The following is a 20535-nucleotide window of genomic DNA, read 5'->3' on the forward strand; positions in this document are numbered from 1 at the left end:
TGGTGGGGGTAGGGAAGCATCCCACTCGGCCACCCGACTTCGCCTCTGCGCTCAGCCAATCGCATGCTCTCTGGGCCTCGCAGCTGCCAATCCGCGTGCCCCCTGAGGCTGGCTCGAGCGGCCCGCGCCATCTATTAATATTCATGAGGGGCTTATGAATATTGTAATCGAGCCGAGGAGCCGCCTCAGCCTCACAGTCGCCTGGGCGTGTCGGAATGGCCGAGACCTCGGAGCCTGGCGGGGCTCGAGCCCCTCCGGTGGCCGCCGCCGCCCCCGGCCGGCCCAAATTGACCCACCCGGGCAAGGCCATCCTGGCAGGTGAGGCAGAAACGGCCGCGGCGGCCCCTCCCCCGCACCCACTTTCCGTCCCCCGGGCGGGCGGGCACAGAACACACTGCGGTGTGGAATGAGGGGAGAGGAGGAGGAGAACGTCCCTTTGGTTGACGGCGCGACCTCCCGGTCCCACCGGCGCGGGCGGGTTGGCGTCCCTTCGCTTCCCCGTGGCTCCTCCTCGCCTTTGGCCCCCGAGAGCCCCTCTCTGGCCCGGAGGCTGAAGGATGGGTGGAGAGAGCCCTTCAAAGGACCGTGTTGCTCAGTGGACACAGCACCTGCTTCTATCGACAGAAAGCCCCCGACGCAGCATCTCCAGGGGTGGGAATGGGAGAGGACCTCCCGACGGGCACCCTAGAGAGGCGCTGCCAGTCAGTACCGGCAGTACTGAGTTAGGCGAACCGTCATCGCCCTCCTTTGATGCAACGCGGCTTCCTCTGCTGCCCAGACCTGACTCTCTTGAAGCACCGCCTGCCCTGCAGAGCAGGACACAGCAGGCTGACTCTTCGGGCACGGAGCATCCCTCTTTCCTCCACGCAGATCAGGGCCCAGCTCACTGACGCCTCACCCCCTTTTCTCTCTCCTGCTCAGGCGGCATTGCGGGGGGCATCGAGATCTGCATCACCTTCCCCACAGAGTATGTCAAGACGCAGCTGCAGCTGGATGAGAGGGCCAACCCACCGCGCTACAGGAGCATTGGTCAGCCACCCTTTCCACCCCTTGGAGCGGGCTGGCCAGAGTCCCAAGGCCTTTGCATGGCGGGGGGTTAGACTAGATGACCCTTGGGGGTCCCTTCAAAGTCTACAATTCTACGACTGGCTGCTCTGATCCTCTGCTGGGACTCCCTTCCTTGTTCTGGTTTTGTTTAGACCCAGTCTCCCTACCCAAGGCAGGTTGGTAGGTGGGCCTAATGTCTTCTCAGGCACTTGCTGTTAGACTCAGCCCTTCCCAAGAACAAGGCATATTTGTGCCCCCTACAAATATCTCTCCACCTGACCCCCTCCTTGTGATCTAGTTGGGCCACACCCCCTCTGTGAAATTGAGGCTTCCCTTGAGCCCATGTGCAGACTAGCAAGTGAAGCAGAGGCCTGGGAAGAGTTCCTCTGGAAGGAGCACATATCCCCCTTGCAGTTGAGTGGTCACAGACCCTCTGCCTTGCAATGACTTCAGATTCCCTTCCCAGAACTTTACTCAAGCCAGGAGCTCCAGGCAGCTCTCGCAAGTGAGCCAGACCGCATTCCGCATCTCCTGTGCTCACAGCGTCTTTGGTGCCTCCCTTGCAGGGCACTGTGTGAGACTGACTGTCCAGGACCATGGCTTCCGGGGGCTCTACAGGGGCCTCAGCTCCCTGCTGTATGGATCCATCCCAAAATCTGCTGTCAGGTAGGCACCTGCTGCTCTTTCTTGGTGACATCACCCTGTTGGCTTTTCTCAGACTTGCACACAGGGGCCGCTTTGGGGGTCCTAAATACAGCACCCAAATGGACTCACTAGAGCAGTGGTTTTCAACCAGTATGCTGTGTCACCCTGGGGTGCCTTGAAGGATGGTCAGGGGTGCCATGGGCAACACTGGCCTCTGCCCCTCTTTCTCCCCCCCCCCTCTGTTGCCCTCTCACGTCTCTGCCTCCCGTAGGCTTGCACAGCTGTTTATTGCAGCAGTCCTGTCTATAAGCTCTGCAGGCAAAGGTTGCCTCTGAGAGGCACCTCTCTTTGGGTCAGGAGGGGAAGTTCAGAGAACAGGGGTGGCAGCAGCTGCTGCCCAGAGATAGTTGTGATCCCTGCATTGGGTTGGGCTAGTTGACTCTCTGGGATCTCTTCCAACTCTACAATTCTATGATCCCATGACACAGTTTCGGCCCCCTGGTTTTCTGCAGGTTTGGGGTCTTTGAGGTCCTCAGCAATTCTGCCAAGGACCCTCAAGGGAAGCTGGACAGCAAGAAGAGTTTGCTGTGTGGCCTTGGGGCTGGCGTGGCAGAGGCCGTGGTGGTCGTCTGCCCCATGGAGACCATCAAGGTAGGTGCAGCTCCAAGCATTGGTTGCATCTCATGGCAGATGTGGTGGAACTGCAGCCTTAAGGCAGAGGCCGGCGGAAATGAATGTGCCCCCACCCATAGTTGCCGAGTTGCACCCAACTTTGGGGGGGGGGTCCTGTCCCATGTGCATGACATCACACCCTCTTCTCCTAACATTACCTACCTGTGAGGTAGGTCTGGCTGTTGGCCTGAGGTCATGCAGAAAGTTTTGTGGCTCAGTGGATATATCTTTTTCTGAACCCAGGTCTCCCTGATTGCAGCCAGGTACCCAGGCCAAGCTTGATGCACCATTTAGAGCGCATTTTCAGTGTGGCAGGAGGGCACATCGGCCCTCATTTTCTCCTATCCTATTTTCAGCTATGGATTTATTGATGAGGACAGACACAGGCAAGGAATAATTTTGGTGCTGAATTCGTTATTCTTCATTGCCGTTTGCAGGTGAAGTTCATTCACGATCAGGGGTCCCTGACACCCAGGTACAGAGGCTTTTTCCACGGAGTTCGGGAAATTGTGCGGGAACAAGGTAAGCTGGAGCAGAAATGCAGACAGCTGCTTTTGTCTCTGCAGCAGAATAACAAATAAAGCCCTCATTACGGCTGCTTGGTGGCAAATTCTGCCACAAAGACCCCACCCGGACTCCTGCATCTGGTTCTGGGCAACCCAGTTTAAGAAGACTACTGGCAAGCTGGAAGGTGTTCAGAAGAGGGCAACTAACTACTACACCATGCCGGTTCTTTTCTGCATGCAAAGCAGATGCTCTTCCGTAGAGTTAGAAGGGAACCCCAAGGGTCATCCAGTCCAACCCCCTGCAATGCAATGCAATGCAAAGCACCAAGCTATGGCCTTTTCCCGAAAACGGGGGAAGCTTTGCCCAAGCAGTGTAGAGCCATAGGGATGTCTGCCGCACAGAAACCCCTAAACTCTCTCTTGGCCTGAGGCCAGGTGGACTTGAAGGGAAACAGGCAGCAGCCGCCCCCTAACCGGAGCTCCCCATTTTCTCTGCCCTGCAGGCCTGCGTGGGACCTACCAGGGCCTCACAGCCACCATCCTCAAGCAAGGCTCTAACCAGGCCATCCGCTTCTTCGTCATGACCTCCTTCCGCAACTGGTATCTAGGTAAGAAGGCACTCGGCTAAGCCTGGGATGAGCTTTCTTTATCCCTGTGCTGCTGGTGGTGGCAGTCCTTTCCTGCATCAGCCTGAATGCCCCTTTCTCTGCCCTTCTGCTGGGCCTGGCAGGGGACGACCCCCACAGGGAGATGAACCCGTTTGTCACGGCTGCATTTGGAGCCACTGCGGGAGCAGCCAGCGTCTTTGGCAACACCCCCCTGGATGTCATCAAGACCAGAATGCAGGTGAGGGCACCCCGAGCCACCTCTGGGAAGGGGCTGGATTTGAGCTGCTCTTAACTCCAAACCTCCCTCTTCTCTTTCTCAAGGGACTGGAAGCATACAAGTACCGAAACACCCTGGATTGTGCCTACCAGATCCTGAAAAACGAGGGCCCTTTGGCGTGAGTGAGGCTAAACTGGCCTTCATCTTAGCTGACTTGCACTGGGGTTCTTTTGTCTGCTTTAAGCTTTTATCTCACTCTCTCTCCTCTTTGGCAACTCAGTGGTGTTTTAGCCTTAACAACGATCTTACGAGGTAGGCCAGGCCTAGATATATTGATTTTTCAAAGGCTGCTCAATGAGCCTTGAGGCTGAGCAGCGATTTGAATCCAGGCCTCTTCTCCTCACTCACCTACCCACCCACAGCCAAGCCAAGTGCACAATCTCCCACACTGTACTGGACTTTAGCACTCCAGTTTATCTTCTGCAGAGTCCTTGTGGTTGCAGCATTGACTGCCTGAACCCTTCTATCCCAGCTCGATCACTGAGATCACCTGCAGCAGCATCACTGGTCAGAGAAACTGAGCCCTTGGTGTTGCATCAGCCCAGTCCTGCGGAACTCTCTGAAACTGGAGATTCAGCAAGCACCTTCCATGCCAACATTTAAATGCCTGCTGAAAGCTTTTCTATTCTGCCAGGCCTGTGCAAGCAATTGAGAATACACACCCTTCCACAATGGCTAGTTGATGACTGTTTAAAACTGTTTTTATGGTTTTGTTTCTATATACCGTACCTCTTTGATTTTTATTTGATTTTTTTTGATACAGTGGTATAGAAGTATTTTTATAAATAAAAAATACAGCCTGGGAGGCAGGATACTGGATGGAACCACTGTCTGGCATTTTCTCCTCTTCCCCCTCTCACATTTGTCATAAGACACACTGCCAATTCTCAGTTGTTGACATATGTGATGAAGCACAAAAGGCATTCCCTGTACCTCCAAGAGTTCTCTGCCTTCCCTTGCAAGATGTCCCTACCTGCAGCTGGGGACTCTGCAGGCAGCCCTCTCATTTAATGAGTATAAATTGTAGAGTTGGAAGGGAGCCCCGAGGGTCCTCTAGTCCAACCCCCTGCAATGTGGGGGTCGCAACTCAAGAATTCCTGACAGATGGCCACTCAACCTTATTCGTGGCTTTCATCCAGTACGTTCAAAGCAAGTGTGCGTGGTCCTCTTTCCTTTTACCACTGCCCATATTATCCACAAAGCAACCCTGCAAAGTAAACCAGGCTGAGACAGTGACTGACCCTCCCACTCACCCAATGAGCCTAAATAGCTGAGCTATTAAAAACAGAAAGTATAAGGGATAATAAAAAACTAAAAAGGAGAGTTTACCAAAAATTGAAGAGAGAACCATGTTGAGGATGAAGGAAGCCAATTGGAAGAAGAGTTGAAATATAGTACGTATTTATTTTGTGGACGAGTTGTTTTGTATAAGTTTCCATAGTTATGTTTTATTTGTATCTTTTTGTTTTTCGTTCTGTTGCTGTGTTGTTGTTTTTTTGATTGGGCGTTATTTTTATGTTGTTTGGTAAGTGTGTGTATGTATTTGTTGTAAAATAAACTCAATGAAAACATATATAAAATAAATGGCTGGGCTGAGTTTTGAACCCAGGTCTCCTTGGTCCAGCCCTTCCGAGTCTCCACCCACCAGCTGCTGGCTGATATTGGATTAACAGGTGGGGGGGGCAAACTGTTGAAAACCCTTTTTCTGATTTTGGGATCTCTTCCCTTGCACAGGTTCTACAAAGGGACGGTCCCCCGCCTCGGCCGGGTCTGCCTGGATGTGGCCATCGTTTTTGTCATTTACGAGGAGGTGGTGAAACTTCTCAACAAGGTCTGGAAAACCATGTGAGGCTCTTCTGGTGCAGGAGGGGCTGGCGGACGAATCCCCGTCCCACCCACAGCTCCCATTTCCTCTCCCTTCCCTCCCACCCACCCAGGAGAGGGGGAAGCCTTGTAAGGTCAGAGGTTCCCCTCTTCCAGGATAGCCCCCCAGCAAAAGGGTCACCTTGCTCTTATTAACCTTGCCCACCCCCCATTCTCTGGGAACACTGATCGTTACTCAAAATGCTTCCAGCTCAAGCGCCACATGGCTTTTGTATACCTATTTATGGTCAGGAGCGCATACTCTTCCTGCTACCAATTCCAGGGGTGGGGAGAGGTGCTGTCCACTCCAAGTCAGCTGTTGCCAGTGTGTTTCGGGAGCAGATGCATTACAGGAGAGAGGCTTTGCATTGCAAGCTCAAGCCAGGCACAGCAGCCCCCTCCCCTCCTTTAGAGAGGACAGTCTGCCTGCATCCATTCGCACGTGCAGAGAAGCTGGATTTGTTCCTGGGGGCAATTCCTCTCCACTCTAGGAAGGAGCCATTGCACCCATTTCGAGGAAAGCCGTTGCGTGTTTCTGATGTTCGTGCCTTTTTATGTCCGTCTCTTTTTCTAACTTAGTTGCCGCTGTTATTTAAGGTTGACTTGATGTTTACAAGTTCATAAATGTTGCTTTTCAGAATAAAAGGACGAAGACCAAACAAGAGCTGCCTTTTAATATATTGAGAGAGGATTAGAAATGGCCATCTGTACAGAGCCAGGCATTATATATATATGTATGTATAAATATCAGCAAGGAAGCCTTAGCCCAAAAGGCTCGGAGCAGCTCTTGCTGGCCTGAGCAAGCCGGGAGCACCTTTTTTAGGGTGGGGGTAGCGGGTGCCTAGCAGAACTAAGGAGCCCTCCTCCACAGGGTGCAGAATTTTAGGGCTCATTTTCAAGCTGGGAGGGAGGCTGTTTGGGACAAGAGGTCCTGCTCAGTTTCCATATTTGGGGAACTATGCAGAGTCTTCTGCCCTCTAACCCCCTGGGGTCTCTTCAGGCTGGCTTCAACTACGTCCAAAGCGGGGAGACAGAGTGAACACACACACATACAAACAGCGTGGCCTGCCTTGAAGGTGGGAAATGACAGTGGGACAAAGAGGAGCCAGGCTGGTCTTGGCAATCTGACTTGTGGCTCCTGTGGCCAATGGGGCAATTGTTCATCTCTCAGCTTGGCCACATGGGCTGTTGCACCTTGGAGTTGGGCAGCAGAAGCAAAGTTGCCTTCACAGTAGAAGTAAAAACGGAACTGGGCTGCCCAATGCCAAACACAAACACAAACACACACAGGCTGGGGGGTTCCTTCAAGAACTTAACCCCTGGCCACATCTAGCACCTGGCATCCAGCCTCTGCTACTAACCTCAACTCAGGAAAACAGGGCTCAGGGGTGGGTGAGAGGGTGGCACTGAGCTCTGTTGGCACACATGATGAAGGCAGCTTCCAGGCACAGGCAGACACCCCTGGGGGCCTGTGCCAAATGGAGGAAAGGGCAGCCTGAGCACCTCCTCCATCCTCAGCTACCTGGAGTGATCAATAAACCTCTGCCTCAACCAGCCAGCCCTGCCGCCACCACCCACTGGCACTGGGCCTGCCTGGGGCGGTGGCAGCCTGTGCCCGCCTGGGGCCTCCACGGCAACGCTGGAAGAGGTGGGCACAGGGGAGGGAGCAACTGTTTGCTCCTCCGGTGAGCGCAGCGCCACAACCCTCTCAGCAGGCGGCCATGGCGGCTCCCTTCATGGCCTGCGCTGGCTTCATTCAAAGCGCCGGAGGTGGTTGTAGAGGGACTGGACGTAGGTGAAGACGCACATGGGGTCCGGCTTGCGGCCCATCAGCATCATGTCGTCCACTTCGATCAGGCGGTCGCAGCCAGCCATTTTCCTGCAAGAGGCAGCCGAGAGTCAGAGGAAGGAGAGAGAGGGGAACATTGGAAGAGCCTGATGATCAGGCCAAAGGGGGACCATCTAGTCCAGCATCTTGTTCTCACAGCAACCAACCAGATGCCTGCAGGAAACCCGCAAACAGGACACAAGCACAAGAGTTTTCTCCCCTACTGTGGTTTCCAGAAACGGATTCCAAGGCAGTGCATAGCCATTGCGACTAATAGCCCTCTCCTCCTCCGTGACCTTGCCCAATCCCCTTTTAAAGCCATCCAAGATGGTGGACATCACTTCCTCCTGTGGCAGGGAGTTCCACAGTTGAACTACATGCTGCATGAAATGCTTTTTCTCTATACTGAATCTTCCTATGTGCAGCTTCACTGCATGTTCACAAGTTCTGCAGCATTTCCTAAACTTCTTACTTGCCTTTTCTCCAAGCAAAAAGTCCCAGACGCTGCAACTGTTCCTTATAAGGGAGTCACAGTATTGTAAGTTGGAAGAGACCCGCAACTATCCCTGATTAGCAGCCAGACCCACTGACCCACTGCACCACCTGAGTCGCTGCACCCCCTTGATCACTTGGGGTGCCTTATTCTGGACCTTTCCTAACTCCTTTTTGAGGCGAGGCAACCAGAACTGTACTGTTTTTCAAATGCGGTCATTCCTCAGACCTCCCTGCAAAGGAGGCTCAGGTGGACTTGCCCCAAGCCCTCCGTCTCAGAATATTTTCTCTCTCCGCTCCCTGCCCTGCAAGCCCTTCCCAAATGTCAGGCAGAGGCTATAAATGCCACAGACTTAACTGGAGAGCCTGTGCAACCAATCTCTGTACCCACTAAGGGTGAGCTTCCAGCTCAGGCAGCAGGGGAGGCTGCAGCCAACTTACTCCGCTGTGCTGAAGGCCACTTCAAAGTTCTCCTTGCGCTTGGTGGGGTCTCGTGCTTGGTAGTCAAATTCCTCTGGGAAGAAGGAGTGGACCAGGGCACAGAATGCCATACCGTCACTCCAACTGGAGGAGAAGTTCTGCAGATCGATGTGCTGCCGGAGGTGAAGGGGAGGGGGCAGAAGTTAGAAGGAAGGAATGCTCTGTGCTATCAGGGTTACGAAGCCCCCTCCCCTTTCACAACAGGCCATGGGGCTCTACAAGAGTGAAGGAGGGAGACGGTGAGATGGGGATCCGTACTTGGCCATCAAGTTGGCTGGGTATAACCTTGGGGATCAGGCCCTGGCTCTCAGCCTAGCCTACCCTGCAGGGTTGTGAGGATTAAATGGGGAAGAGGTAACCCCCATACGCCACCCAGAGCTCTGCAAAGAAGGAGGTGGGAGACACAGGCAATGGAATAAGCAAATACCTTGTAGCCGATGGTTTTGGATCGGCACCAGTCCAGGAGGATCTGCTTGATGCTGCTCGCACTGGCGACCCCAAAGCTCTGTGACCGCTTCAGCTTGGCCCGCCCCTCCCCTTTGCCCCTGCAGGGAAGAGCATAGAATTGTAGAGTTTGAAGGGACCACAAGGGTCATCTAGTCCAACCCCCTGCAATCTTTTGCCCAGCATGGGGCTCAAACCCACCACCCTGAGATTTAAGAGTCTCATGCTCTACCAACTTGGCTATTCCCAGTGTGGAGGCACGCCCCAGCCACTGGGGCTAGAAGCTGTCAATAGCAGTCTCCTCCATGAGCTGGGCTGTGGCTGCCACGAGAGTTTTTGTCCCTCCTTTGCTTGCAGGAAATTTGACCATCTTGGGTCACCCTCCTCTGCACACCTTCCGGCTTGTCAATGTCCTTCTTAAACTGTCATGCCCAGAACTGGACACAGTATTCCAGGCGTGTTATGACTAAGGCAGTAATATTATTACTTCCCTTGATCTGGACACAAGACTTTGGTTGATCAGCCTAGAATTGCATTAGCCTTTCTTGCTGCTGCATCACACTGGGTACTCACATACAGCTTCTGGTTTACTAAAACCCCTGGATTCTTTATGCATGTACTGCTGTCAAGTCAGCTGTACCCCCATTTCATACAAGTGTGTATAGATATGCACCCCTCACAGCTACAAACTGGGATCACAGGAGGCGCCACATACTTCCCACTGTCCTGATCAAACTTCTCGAAGAGGGCCTTCCTGGCCTGTGTCCCAGAGGTTCGGGGCAGCGTCTGAGACCTCACCAGCTCTCTCCGTTTCTCCACCTGCCTGTGGACCGTGGGGGGTGGGGAATGGGATTTCGGGGCTGCATCCCGCTGGTTGTCTGCAACAATGCTGTCAGAACAAGAGAAACAGGCAAATGTCCCGTTAAAAGAGAGCTACAGATGACCAATCCTTTTGAAGTTGTGGGGGCTCCCTGAATGATGCCTCCAAGCCCCCCCCCCCCCCGCCCCAAAGCCTCACCTTTCACTAGCCTGGTGGGCTCCGTAGGTTATGGCTGACACTGACTTTGTCACAGAAGAGAATTTCTCTGTGGATAAAATGAAATGAATGAGGGTGAAGGCATTTTGGTGGTGCCCACCCACCCCACCCCCCTTTACAGAACTCCTGCCCAGGGAACAATTGGCTTTTCTACTCCCCAAAAATCCTTATAGCCACATGTGTCCAGATCCCTTTAAGGTATTTATTGCTGCTGGTTTACCAGGCTCATAAACAGAGACTCCTGTTTGCTACCTAAGTCCATCTCCTCCAGTCTTTGCAGAGCCAAGGGTCCATCAATGTCCCCTAGCTAATGCAGGCTTGGTGTTTTGAGTGTCACGCAGATCCATGTAGCAGTGGCCCATAAGAGCATAAGAAGAGTCCATTGGATCAAGCCAATGGCCCATCTAGTCCAACATCCTCTTCTCACAGTGGTTGACCAGATGCCTATTGTGGGAAACCCACAAACGTGACCCAAGCTCAAGAATCCTCTTCCTGAGGTATTCAGAGGCAGAGCAGAGCCATTGTGGCTAGTTGCCATCCATAGCCCTCTCCTTCATGAATTTGCCTAGCCCTTTAACGCCATCTGAGCTGGTGGCCAACACTGCCTCCTGTGGTGGGGAGGGCAGTTGCATGGCTTAACCATGTCCAGCATTTGCTTAAGTCATTCTGTCTCAGTGAGCCCTGAGCAGGGTTAGGATTCCAGTGTTGCTGGGCAGGCAATTTGGCCTGCCAGTGCCTCCAAGCTCAGGGTGGGCCCTGAATTCACCTACATACTGTAATTATAGAAACCCCTTGTAAACAGTGGGGCGGGGCGGGGGAAGCTATTCAGTTCGACAAGCTGGCTGACCTGAGGTGACGGCGGCGCTTCCAGTCCTCGTGGAACTTATGCTCCAATTCTTCACTGCGCTCACTGCAAAGAAGCAGAAGTCAGAAGCCTGCAGGTTTGGTTTTCATGCAAAGGAAGGCAGGCCCCTTGAAGGATCAGACCCAGGCTGATGGACCAGGAGGGTGGGCCTCACCCCACTCTGGCAAAAGTGTTTGAACAGTTGGTCTCTAAGCCGCTGGGGAGATTTGGGGGGGCCCTCTACTACAACTACAGTGGTACCTCAGGATGCGAACGAGATCCGTTCCGGAGCCCCATTTGCATCCTGAATAGAACGTAAGACGCGACGGAGCATCTGCGCGTCGCGTTTTCCCGCTTCCATGCATGATGTCATTTTGAGTGTCTGCGCATGCGCGAGCGGCAAAACCCGGAAGTAACGCGCTCCGTTACACCTGGGCTGCCGTGGAGCGCAACCCGAAAGCGCTCAACATGAAGCACATTCAACCCAAGGTATGACTGCACAGTGGTACCTCGGGATAAGTACTTAATTCGTTCTGGAGGTCTGTTCTTAACCTGAAACTGTTCTTAACCTGAAGCACCACTTTAGCTAATGGGGCCCCCCGCTGCTGCCGCACCGCCGGAGCGCGATTTCTGTTCTCATCCTGAAGCAAAGTTCTTAACCCAAGGTACTATTTCTGGGTTAGCGGAGTCTGTAACCTGAAGCGTATGTAACCTGAAACATATGTAACCCGAGGTACCACTGTAAACACATATTTAAAGGGCCTAGCACAAAGCCCTCCTGGCAATCCTGCTGGGGTCTGAGGCACAACACTCACAGGTTGCCTTGGGGGTGAGGCCCTCAATGGCTGAAGGGAGTCACATGCCTCCTGCTGCCACCAGCCACCGTCTGGGTTCCTGCTCTTCTTTTACCTCCTTGGCTTGATGTTTTCGACACAGCCTCGCTCGGCTGTCCTCCGGGAACGTTTGGCGAGATGGGCGACCCCGTGGTTTCTCCCGAATAGGTTTCCGATACTCTGGTGACGGAGGTCACAGGAAGGTGCGGCATTCGCAGACTCACTGCCGGCTCGTGGGCCTCGGGGGAAGAATTCGGCCGGTGGAGAGGAGGAGGAGGAGGCCCCCCCAGTCCTGGGGGGTACAGGGAGAGACGCAAAAGTAGACTGAGTGCAAAGGTCACTACTGGGGCTCTGCATGTTCATAGTGAAGAAGCACAGCTCGCGTTAATGGAAAAATTCTAGACCATCTTTTAGAGGAGGACGGATCCCCCCAAGCAGTTTGCAACATCTTGTTTTTTCCTCCTTCTGAGATTATTATCATTTCCTGCAGCTGACACAAACATGTGATTGCTTCAAACTACCAGGACGGGGGGAGAGGGGCGAGGACGGTGGCAAGAAGAATAGAATTGTAGAGTTGGAAGGGACCCGAGGATCATCTGGTCCAGTGTTTCCCAACCTTGGGCCTCCAGCTGTTTTTGAACTACAATTCCCATCATCACTGACCACTGGTCTTGCTAGCTAGGGATGATGGGAGTTGTAGTCCAAAAACAGCTGGAGGCCCAAGGTTGGGAAACACTGAATTCTAGTCAAACCCCCTGCGATACAGCAATACGCAGCTGTCCCATACAGGAATCGAACCTGCAGCCTTGGTGTTATCAACACTTAGTACCTTTAACCAACTGAGCTTTCCAGTGCTGAACATGTGTGTGTGTGCGTGACCCCCCCCCCCCCAGGACACAAATGCTGCTTTTGCCAAACCAGAGATCCACCTGCTAGCATCCTATTCTCACAGTGGCCACCAGATGCCTCTTTTGTGAAACGCACAAGCAGAAGTTGAGCTCAAGAGCACTCTCCCCCCCCCCCCGCCTGAGGTTTCCAGCAACTGGTAATCAGAAGCATTGCTGTCTCCAACTGCAGAGGCAGAGCCAGGCCATGGTGGCCAGCAGCCATGGATAGCCCTCTCCTCCTCCATGAATCAGCCCAATCCTCCTTTAAGGCAATCCAAGTTGGAGACCATCACTGACCTGCTGTGGGATTTCCAGTTTAACTATGTGCTGCATGAAGAAGTATTTTCTTTTCTCTGTCCTGAACCTTCCAGCATTCAGCTTCACTGAACCTATCTCCATCCACTTCCTCCAATTACGGCATGCATCATTTTATAAATTTCTATCATGTCGCCTCTTACACACTTTTTCTCTAAACTAAAAAGTCCCGAATGCTGCAACCTTTCCCCGTAGGGCAGCGGTTCTCAACCTGTGGGTCCCCAGATGTTGTTGGGACTACAACTCCCATCATCCCTGAGCTCTGGCCTTGCTAGCTAGGGGTGATGGGAGTTGTAATCCAACAACATCTGGGGACCCAAGGTTGAGAAAGGCTGCTGTAGGGGATTCGCTCCATCCCCTTGATCATTTTGGTTGCCTTTTTCTGAACCTCTATGTATTTAGCTGGGGGTGGCAGGTTGCCCTTCTGAATGCTGTTTGGCTTTTGCCACTGCAGAGATCCTCCTCTGTGTTGGAGAAAGCAGGCAGGACTTTGGGGGCACTTGCAAGCCAGAAGCAGCGACTCACTGCAGCAGGTGAACAGCAAGGAGTTGGCTGCTCATTTCCTGATTGCCGAAGTTCCCCTGTTCTCAGGTTTGGGTGGAGGGAGGTGGTCAGAGAAGGGAGAAAGGGGGTCCCACTTCGGCCTGATGGCTCCCAGAGCAAGGCTCGCTCAACTCCGCTGGCACCTTTCCGCAATCCATGACTTGGAATATTTGCTTATGCCAGGCATAGGCAAACTCAGCCCTCCAGATGTTTTGGGACTACAACTCCCATCATCCCTGACCACTGGTCCTGTTAGCTAGGGATGATGGGAGTTGTAGTCCCAAAACATCCGGAGGGCCGAGTTTGCCTATGCCTGGCTTATGCTCTTGTACTCAGAAAACTTTTCAGCCGTTTCTATCCCTCCTTCATCCCCTAGGGGGATCGCAATCACAACTTTGAAAAAGAGAGAATTGAAAAAATGTTAAAGGTTCATGTTGAAAGTTGTAAATGGAGTGTTTGTAAACTGCCTTGATTTTCATTCAGACACAAGCATGAATAAGCAGGCAAACACCTCCGTCGCAATAAGGTAGATTTAGCTCATCTTCCCATCTCTGGGTGGATACAGGGTAAAAGAGGGGACATGTTTAGAGACCCCATAAGCCATACCCCACTCCACCCCACAAAGGCTGCCTTGAGTGTTTGCCAGGTTTGGAGTGGGCCAAATTTGGGGCTGTTCTGTAGCACAGCCTGTCCTTCATTTAACTGCGATTTCTGCATTGCAGGGGGTTCAACTAATGATCCTTTGGGTCCCCTTCCACCTCTACAATTTCTCCAGCATGACTTCCTTACCTCCAGAGGGCTGGTGGTGCCCATTCTCCAATGCAGCTGAATCTGGGGCTCTCCTGCTCTTCAAGTCACTCAGATCATCTAAATCCAAACTCTGCAAAAAAAAAAAAAGGAAAAAAAAGAAGAGAACTTTGAGAGGAGCACCTGTGCGGGGCCAGAACCCCACAGAGCAGAGCTTCAAAGCTTTTCAGAATGCAGTTTTTTGGGGGAGCGGGTGGTGCTTCTGAACCTCAAGTGTGCTGCTGACAGGGGCTCCCAAACTCCCCCCCCCCCATGGACCACTTTAATTTTCCTGCCTGTTCTAGCAATTGTAATACGCTGTGCTAAATGCTGTATGGTTTTTAATTGATACCCCAACACAACACATCCGACACCTGGAAATAAACCAGATGCCCCAGATGTCCTCATAAGCAGGACATGAATGCAACAGCAGCAGCCCTCTCCCCACGGATGACCCCCCAGTCCCCACTCTTCAGGGGCACACGCCTTCTGGCAGTGGAGACAGAACATAAGCATCAGGGGTCAGAGCCACTGACAGCCTTTGCCTCCTCCCTGAGTTTGTCTCATTCTCATCCACTTTGAAAGCCATCCAACTTGGTGGCCATCCCTTCCTCCCGAGGCAGTGAGTCCCACAGTTTGTGCTGTGTGAAGAAGGACTTTGTCTGCCCTGAATCTTTGAACCTTCAGCTTCACTGGGGTTGGGGGTCTGTTTCCAGTTGCCCATGAGAAAAAGCTGCACAGACAAAAGCTGACACATGATTTCTGAGAAATCATTATGTTTATCAAGCGATCTACGAAATATCAATGCAGAATTACACACACACACACACACACAAAAAAAACACAGGATTGTTATACTTGTCACTTGTGCTAAAAATGTCTCCAAATATCAAAATGAACTTCACCGTAGCCAATCTGCGAGATCCATGTCCTCAATAAACCAGACTGCACTGTTCCCCGACACCACCTATCAAGAAATGACCAGCAGCCCTTGGTACAAACTTAAGCCAGGAACTGCAACCCACTGGCAGGAGGTACATCACCGAGAGAAGATATGCCCACCTGGAGTCCAGATTTGCAAAGAGCTCCTTTTAAATATTGGCCCGGGGCCTGAAACATGGGAAGGAGTGTCTCTCAGAGCATGCACAAAGCATTTTCTTTTCATCAGTTGAGCAACCACAGCCTCCACCACATCCAGGACACAGAGAAAAACCTCCAGGCACAGGAATGTGGGATGCGGGAGGAAAGTGGTGACCTGTGCAATATGCCTGGTTGTCACCCACAGGTGGTAAAAGGAGGACCTCGGAGACAGCCACAGGGCAGGGGCCTATAGAGCAGCTGACCAGACCAGTGCGCCCACTAGGTGCTATGACCTCTGGGCAGCCTCTGTGGCTGAAGGGTGAATGTGGAGGCCTGGACCTCACTGGCCACTCTGCAATGCCCTCAACCCACAGTTGGATTAACACTCCAAAGTGAGGTTGCCATAGAACCTTAAAAGTCGTAAGGGACCCAAGGGTCATCTAGTCCAACCCCGGCAATGCAGGAATCTCAGCTAAAGCATCCACGACAGGCGGCCATCCAGACTCTGCTTAAAAACCTCCAAGGAAGGAGAGTCCACCACCTCTCATGGGAGTCTGTTGCACTGCTGAACAGCTCTTACTGTCAGAAAGTTTTTCCCCCCATGTGTTTAGTCGGAATCTCCTTTCTTGTAACCTGAGCCCCCTTCTCAACAAGGCAGCAGGAAACATTTGCCACTGCTAAGCAGCAGCTGGCCCCAGTTGCCCCGAGGCACCACCAGCGACTGCCATGAGCCCAGGATGGGCTCGCGTGACACAGCGAGGGTGCGGTGCTGGGCACTCAGCCCCAGCCGACATGGGGAGCACCCAGAGGTGAGCTTGGAGAGAACAAAATGCAGACTCTTCCAAAGCCCCGGCTGTCAACCTCTGCTGTCGCTGAGCGTAACATAAACCAGGCCCACTCCCTGCAAAAGCCATTAATCATGCCGATGGAAAGGCCAGAGGCTGGTTGCTGGGCTGGAGGGGGGCTCCAGCTGCCTGGGTTCCTCTCCTCCCCCTCCCTCCCCCCAGGGCTCAGCTGCCAAGGTGACGTCATGGCTAAGTGGTCCTGACAGCAGCAGGCGGCTGAAAGCAGGAGCCACCTGGAAGCAAGAGCACACAGCTGGATCACTGCCTCTGCCTCCTCCACTTTGGGCTTCAGAAAAACACAGGAGAGGCTGCGAGAAAATCTCTCTCACACACACACACATGCTGGCCAGGGAGATAAACAGCAGCAGAAGAAAGTCTCTGCGAGGTTTTAGCCCAGCAGCGGAGATGAGGCTTTGCAAACAAAGTCACATCAGAAGTCTGGGAGGGGAGCAAGGTCCATGGAGCTCCCCATGGAGATGGCCTTAAAGTCCCCACCGACCAACAGATGGGGTGGGGTGGCAAAAGCTGGCCAAACCAGCCGCATGACCCTGCTAGACTAGATGTGCCCCCTTTGGTTTGATCTAGCAGGCTGTTCTTATGTTCTTAAGGTGGTTTGGGTCAAATGAGAACTGGCAGGCCAGAGGTTCCCCAGTGCAGCCCATCAACTTCCCAGTCCAGAGACTGTGCAGCTCTGAAGAGTCATGCCGTGGGGGTGCAAGCAGTGTTAGAAACCCAGATATATAAGCTGGGAGCCAAATGGCTCCTTAAACCAGGGTTGCAGTCACTAAAACGGAATGTCCTAGTTGCTACTTTGGAGCCAGAGGGCTCAAAAGTCGTATTTCTCAACAAGACCTTTTGGTTCTTGAAATTCATTCTGATTGTGCAGATAAAAAGATCACAGGTAGAATTCTAAAGGATGTGTTGCCAGTGTGTGAAAACAGGTAAGATTCAAGGAGCCCCAGGCAGGGACCTCCAGGGGGTGGAGACATCAGGCAGCATCCTGGCGCCCAGGCAACTTCACTTGGTCACAAGTGGCTGGTAGCCAGGTGCAAAATGCGCTTGGTGAAGTTCGAACGCTGGGCAGAGGGACAAATGGGGGTAGGACCCTGCCTGGGGTCCTGTCAGGTGGGTCTTTCTGGCTTCTGGAAAGCTCCTAGCCTTTGGTCCAATCCAACAGTCTGAATAGTGGCTGATCTAACTTTTGTTGCATGCAGCTAGGCAAAGCTGTCTCTCCAGGAACCGTTGCATGTTATTAGCTTCTTGGGAGTCTGGTTTGCTTGTGCTTTGGGGGAAACATTTTAACATCCATGTCCCCAGATTTCCCAGCATGGGGGAATCAGCAAGCCTCCCCCGCACCGCAGAAAAGGGCAAAAAGGTGATCCCCACAGGACTAAATCCACCCGATATCCAGATTGAGAAATCCCATCTCCTCCACGGGAGGTAGGGACACCAAGTCCCAAGTCATCCTTCTATTTAGGGGCTTGGCAAGCAGCTGGTCCTTAAGACATCCCCAGCCTCAACCTCTGGCGGATTCCCATGCCCCCAAGTCACCAGCTGCTTCCCTCCACTCCAGTCTTGAAAAACAGCTTGGTCAGTCCTGTGGCCCAATGCCAGACAGAGGACAGCAGTACTCTTCACATGCTCCAGGGTGCTCTCTTTCTGCATCCCAAATCCAGCACTTGCAAAAACAAGAAATGCATCCTGTGGCACTTTAAAGACTGACACCTTTAGCTTTCGTGGCTATAGAGGCCATTTCCTCGTGAAAAGAGGTTCTGGGGTCAGGAATGCCCCCACGGAGAGCAAGCTTTGGTCGGCCGCACAAGTCCCCCAGGAAGGAGGCGGCACCGCTCCCCAAACTCCTCCCTCGCTGGTTGCCGGCGCTCTTTGCACCGCCCCGCGGCCGGAACGGGCTCTTCCCTCCTCGCCCACCGCGTTCTCGTGGTGGTGGGCGGCGGCCCTCCTGCGCCCCTCCCACGCGGAAAAGGCCACAGGGGGCGTCGGACGGAGGGCCGCCAGCCCCTGCTCCAGCCAGCGCGCTCGACGTGCAAAGGCGCTCGTGCAAACATCCTGCCCGCAGCAAACACTCCGCCCTCGAGGGTCGCTCGACAGCCGCCACTAGAGGGGATGGGCTCTTTCTTTCCTCCTCTCTCCTTCCCCACCCCCGTGCCAGAGCGGTACTTCTTCAAGAGGAAGGAAGAGCGCCCAAGGATTACTGGGTGGCCGGAGCCTCCCTGACCGTCGGGGCCGAGAGCGCGCGAGGGAGAAAGGGACAGGGGGGGCCTCCAAGCCGTCGGGGCTCCTGCTGCTCCTTTTAAGGCGCGATCCCACCTGCCCGCCCACCCCCAATGACCTCACCTGGCTTTTGGTGGCGAGGGAGAGCCGGGCGTGGCTGGCGAAGCGGCTGCTGCTGGCCGGCCAGGGCGCCGTCGTCGTGGGGGCTTCGGGCTCGGGACTGGAGGCGTCCGGCAGCCCCGCCGCCCGGTTGAGGGCCTCCACCTGCCGGGTCAGGCGGTCCACGTGCGCGCGCAGCTGCCGGTTCTCTCGCTGGAGCTCGGCCACGTTGTGCGCCAGCGGGTTGGCCAGGCGCAGCACTTCGGCCACCTGTCGGTCCACGCCGTTCTTGAAGGCCTGGATGTCCACGTGGATCTCGCGCACAGCTCCGCGCAGCGTCTCCTCGTAGCGACCCAGCGCCTCGCACACCGTCGCCGCATCCTGCGCGTTCAGGTCCGCCAGGTCCCCCGGCGACGACCCCGAAGAGGACTGCGCTCCCCGCGACGCGCTGACCTCCATGGCTCCAGGGAGCGCAACCGGCGTCCAACAACACTAGCAGCACCTCGAAGAGCCCCGTGTGTTCATCCGCCTCTCTGGCCGGCCCAGCCGGACCCAGCCTTTTATAGACGGCAGGTGGGAGGGGGCAGGCAGCCGCCGCTCCGGGCCTGGAGAGGGATGGGTGGGCGCGAGAGAGGGAGGGAGCAAAGACGCGCGGGGAGTGGGAGCTTCCCGGCCGCTACAGACAGCCCCCTGGGGGGGAGGAGCTGCTGGCCCGGCCCGGCTCGCCTCTCCTCAGTTGTTGGGGCGCAGCTGCCAAAGCAACAGTTCATTATCGTTGGGGGTGGGAGAAGAGGGTCCTCTAGTCTAAGAGAGGCGGGAGGGTGCTCTGAGAGGGAGAGGACACCTGTGCGCAAAAAGAGGGAGCGGCCGGTGGACGGTTCGTCGGACAGTTCTTGGGTAGTTTTGCCAAGCAGCAAGTCCCTGGGGAGGAATCTTCCTGTTGTCTTTGAATTGGCCTCTTTTAAGCCCATTTCGCAGAGGGAAGGAGAGAGGCACCCAAGAAGCGTTCTCTGCAAGCCACAGAAGGAAAAGCCTTCAGGCTTTCAGGCTAGCAGGGGAAAGGAGGGCGACCCACACAGGGACCTTCCTGCCCAGCACATCTCTGACCTTTCCCTACACATCCTTCCTTAGCCTGTGCACAGGCAAGCCAGCCACCTGAAGGGGAGCATGTTCCCAGGGTTGTTCCCCCCTCTGCCAGAGAGGCAGGGGCAACAGCAACTGTATTTTCCCATTCCCAATTCATTTCACCCATGCAATCCCATCTCACCCTTAGGAAAGAAGCTCTCTTTGCAGAGACAATCATGAGGCCCCTTTTGGTATGTTTGGGGAAAACCTGGTGGGTACCTGGAGAAGGTTCTAATGACCCAAATTCCTTCTTTGAAATCCTGCACTGGGGAAGCCTCATCACTCTCAGATGGGCAATGTAATGGGAGAGAGGTTGGTGGGTGAGGCTGGCATTTCCTGCAGGCACCTGGATGCTGCACACAAGTGTAGCTTTAAGACATCAGTGGCTTTGAGTGTATTGGCCGGGGGTCCTTCTGTTTATTCCCACCTTCACGTCATAGAAGGTCAGTGGGTGAACATACTAGCAGTTCTAGTGATTCTGTTCTGGCATCTGTTCTGGCCAAGTTTCTCATCTTCAGTCTACCTTGATTTCCCCAAAAGCAATAGGTATGTTTATTGGACACTTACATGTGCTTTAGTTTTTTTGGGGTTTTTAAGAAAACACACCAACCTGATTCAAAGTTGCAAAACTGCTACACAGTTACGGTGGGCTGTGACATCACTGGCACTAGCCAGTCAAGCGCTGTGCACTTCCCACAAGTCAGCAGAACAGGAGCAACTTGCTGAGGAGGAAAGATTGCAGCATTTGGGATCTTTTAGTTCAGAGCAAGGCGGAGTAGGAGGTGACATGGTGGAAGCTTATAAAATTATGCATGGCATTGAGAAAGTGGATAGAGACAAAAGGTTTACTTCTTTCCTAACACTAGAACTTGTGGACGTGAGGCACCGATGGCCACCAACCTTGGTGGCTTTAAAATAGGATTGGCAAACTCGATAGCTATGCTCGGCCTCCACGGCCAGAGGCACGATGCCTCTGCATACCAGTTGGTGGGAATTGCATTTGAGAGAGAGCTGTGGTGCCGATGCCCACCTTGCAGGTTTTCTATGT

At 53.8% G+C, this 20535-nt stretch overlaps 2 protein-coding genes across 2 annotated transcripts; one reads left to right on the plus strand and one right to left on the minus strand.

The window, feature by feature from the left end:
* Positions 1 to 17: 17 nt before the first annotated feature.
* LOC307203647 (tricarboxylate transport protein, mitochondrial-like) lies at positions 18 to 6280 on the plus strand. The gene is made up of 9 exons (XM_079954609.1): positions 18 to 318; positions 922 to 1029; positions 1614 to 1713; positions 2205 to 2343; positions 2802 to 2886; positions 3374 to 3478; positions 3601 to 3716; positions 3800 to 3873; positions 5490 to 6280. The coding sequence occupies exons 1-9, from the start codon at positions 216 to 218 to the stop codon at positions 5602 to 5604; spliced, it is 945 nt and encodes a 314-aa protein (XP_079810735.1). The 5' UTR covers positions 18 to 215; the 3' UTR covers positions 5605 to 6280.
* Positions 6273 to 18926, minus strand: SMTNL2 (smoothelin like 2). Its single transcript, XM_079954563.1, has 9 exons — positions 18387 to 18926; positions 14110 to 14200; positions 11652 to 11867; positions 10746 to 10808; positions 9881 to 9947; positions 9578 to 9751; positions 8846 to 8963; positions 8380 to 8531; positions 6273 to 7497 (listed from the first exon to the last, which is right to left on the minus strand). The coding sequence occupies exons 1-9, from the start codon at positions 18819 to 18821 to the stop codon at positions 7371 to 7373; spliced, it is 1443 nt and encodes a 480-aa protein (XP_079810689.1). The 5' UTR covers positions 18822 to 18926; the 3' UTR covers positions 6273 to 7370.
* Positions 18927 to 20535: the final 1609 nt, after the last annotated feature.

This window comes from Podarcis cretensis (genome assembly GCF_951804945.1).
Source record: "Podarcis cretensis genome assembly, chromosome: 15".
Classification (NCBI taxonomy): Eukaryota; Metazoa; Chordata; class Lepidosauria; order Squamata; family Lacertidae; genus Podarcis; species Podarcis cretensis.

What these genes read in the sequence shown, in the direction of transcription:
- LOC307203647 (XM_079954609.1), top strand. Translation starts at nt 216, where the DNA reads ATGGCCGAGACCTCGGAGCCTGGCGGGGCTCGAGCCCCTCCGGTGGCC. An exon ending in ATCCCAAAATCTGCTGTCAG is followed by an intron (nt 1,714 to 2,204) that starts GTAGGCACCTGC and finishes GGTTTTCTGCAG; the next exon opens with GTTTGGGGTCTTTGAGGTCC. An exon ending in AAAAACGAGGGCCCTTTGGC is followed by an intron (nt 3,874 to 5,489) that starts GTGAGTGAGGCT and finishes TCCCTTGCACAG; the next exon opens with GTTCTACAAAGGGACGGTCC.
- SMTNL2 (XM_079954563.1), bottom strand. Translation starts at nt 18,821, where the DNA reads ATGGAGGTCAGCGCGTCGCGGGGAGCGCAGTCCTCTTCGGGGTCGTCG. An exon ending in CCCTCGCCACCAAAAGCCAG is followed by an intron (nt 14,201 to 18,386) that starts GTGAGGTCATTG and finishes TTTTTTTTGCAG; the next exon opens with AGTTTGGATTTAGATGATCT. An exon ending in TTTGATCAGGACAGTGGGAA is followed by an intron (nt 8,964 to 9,577) that starts GTATGTGGCGCC and finishes TCTTCCCTGCAG; the next exon opens with GGGCAAAGGGGAGGGGCGGG.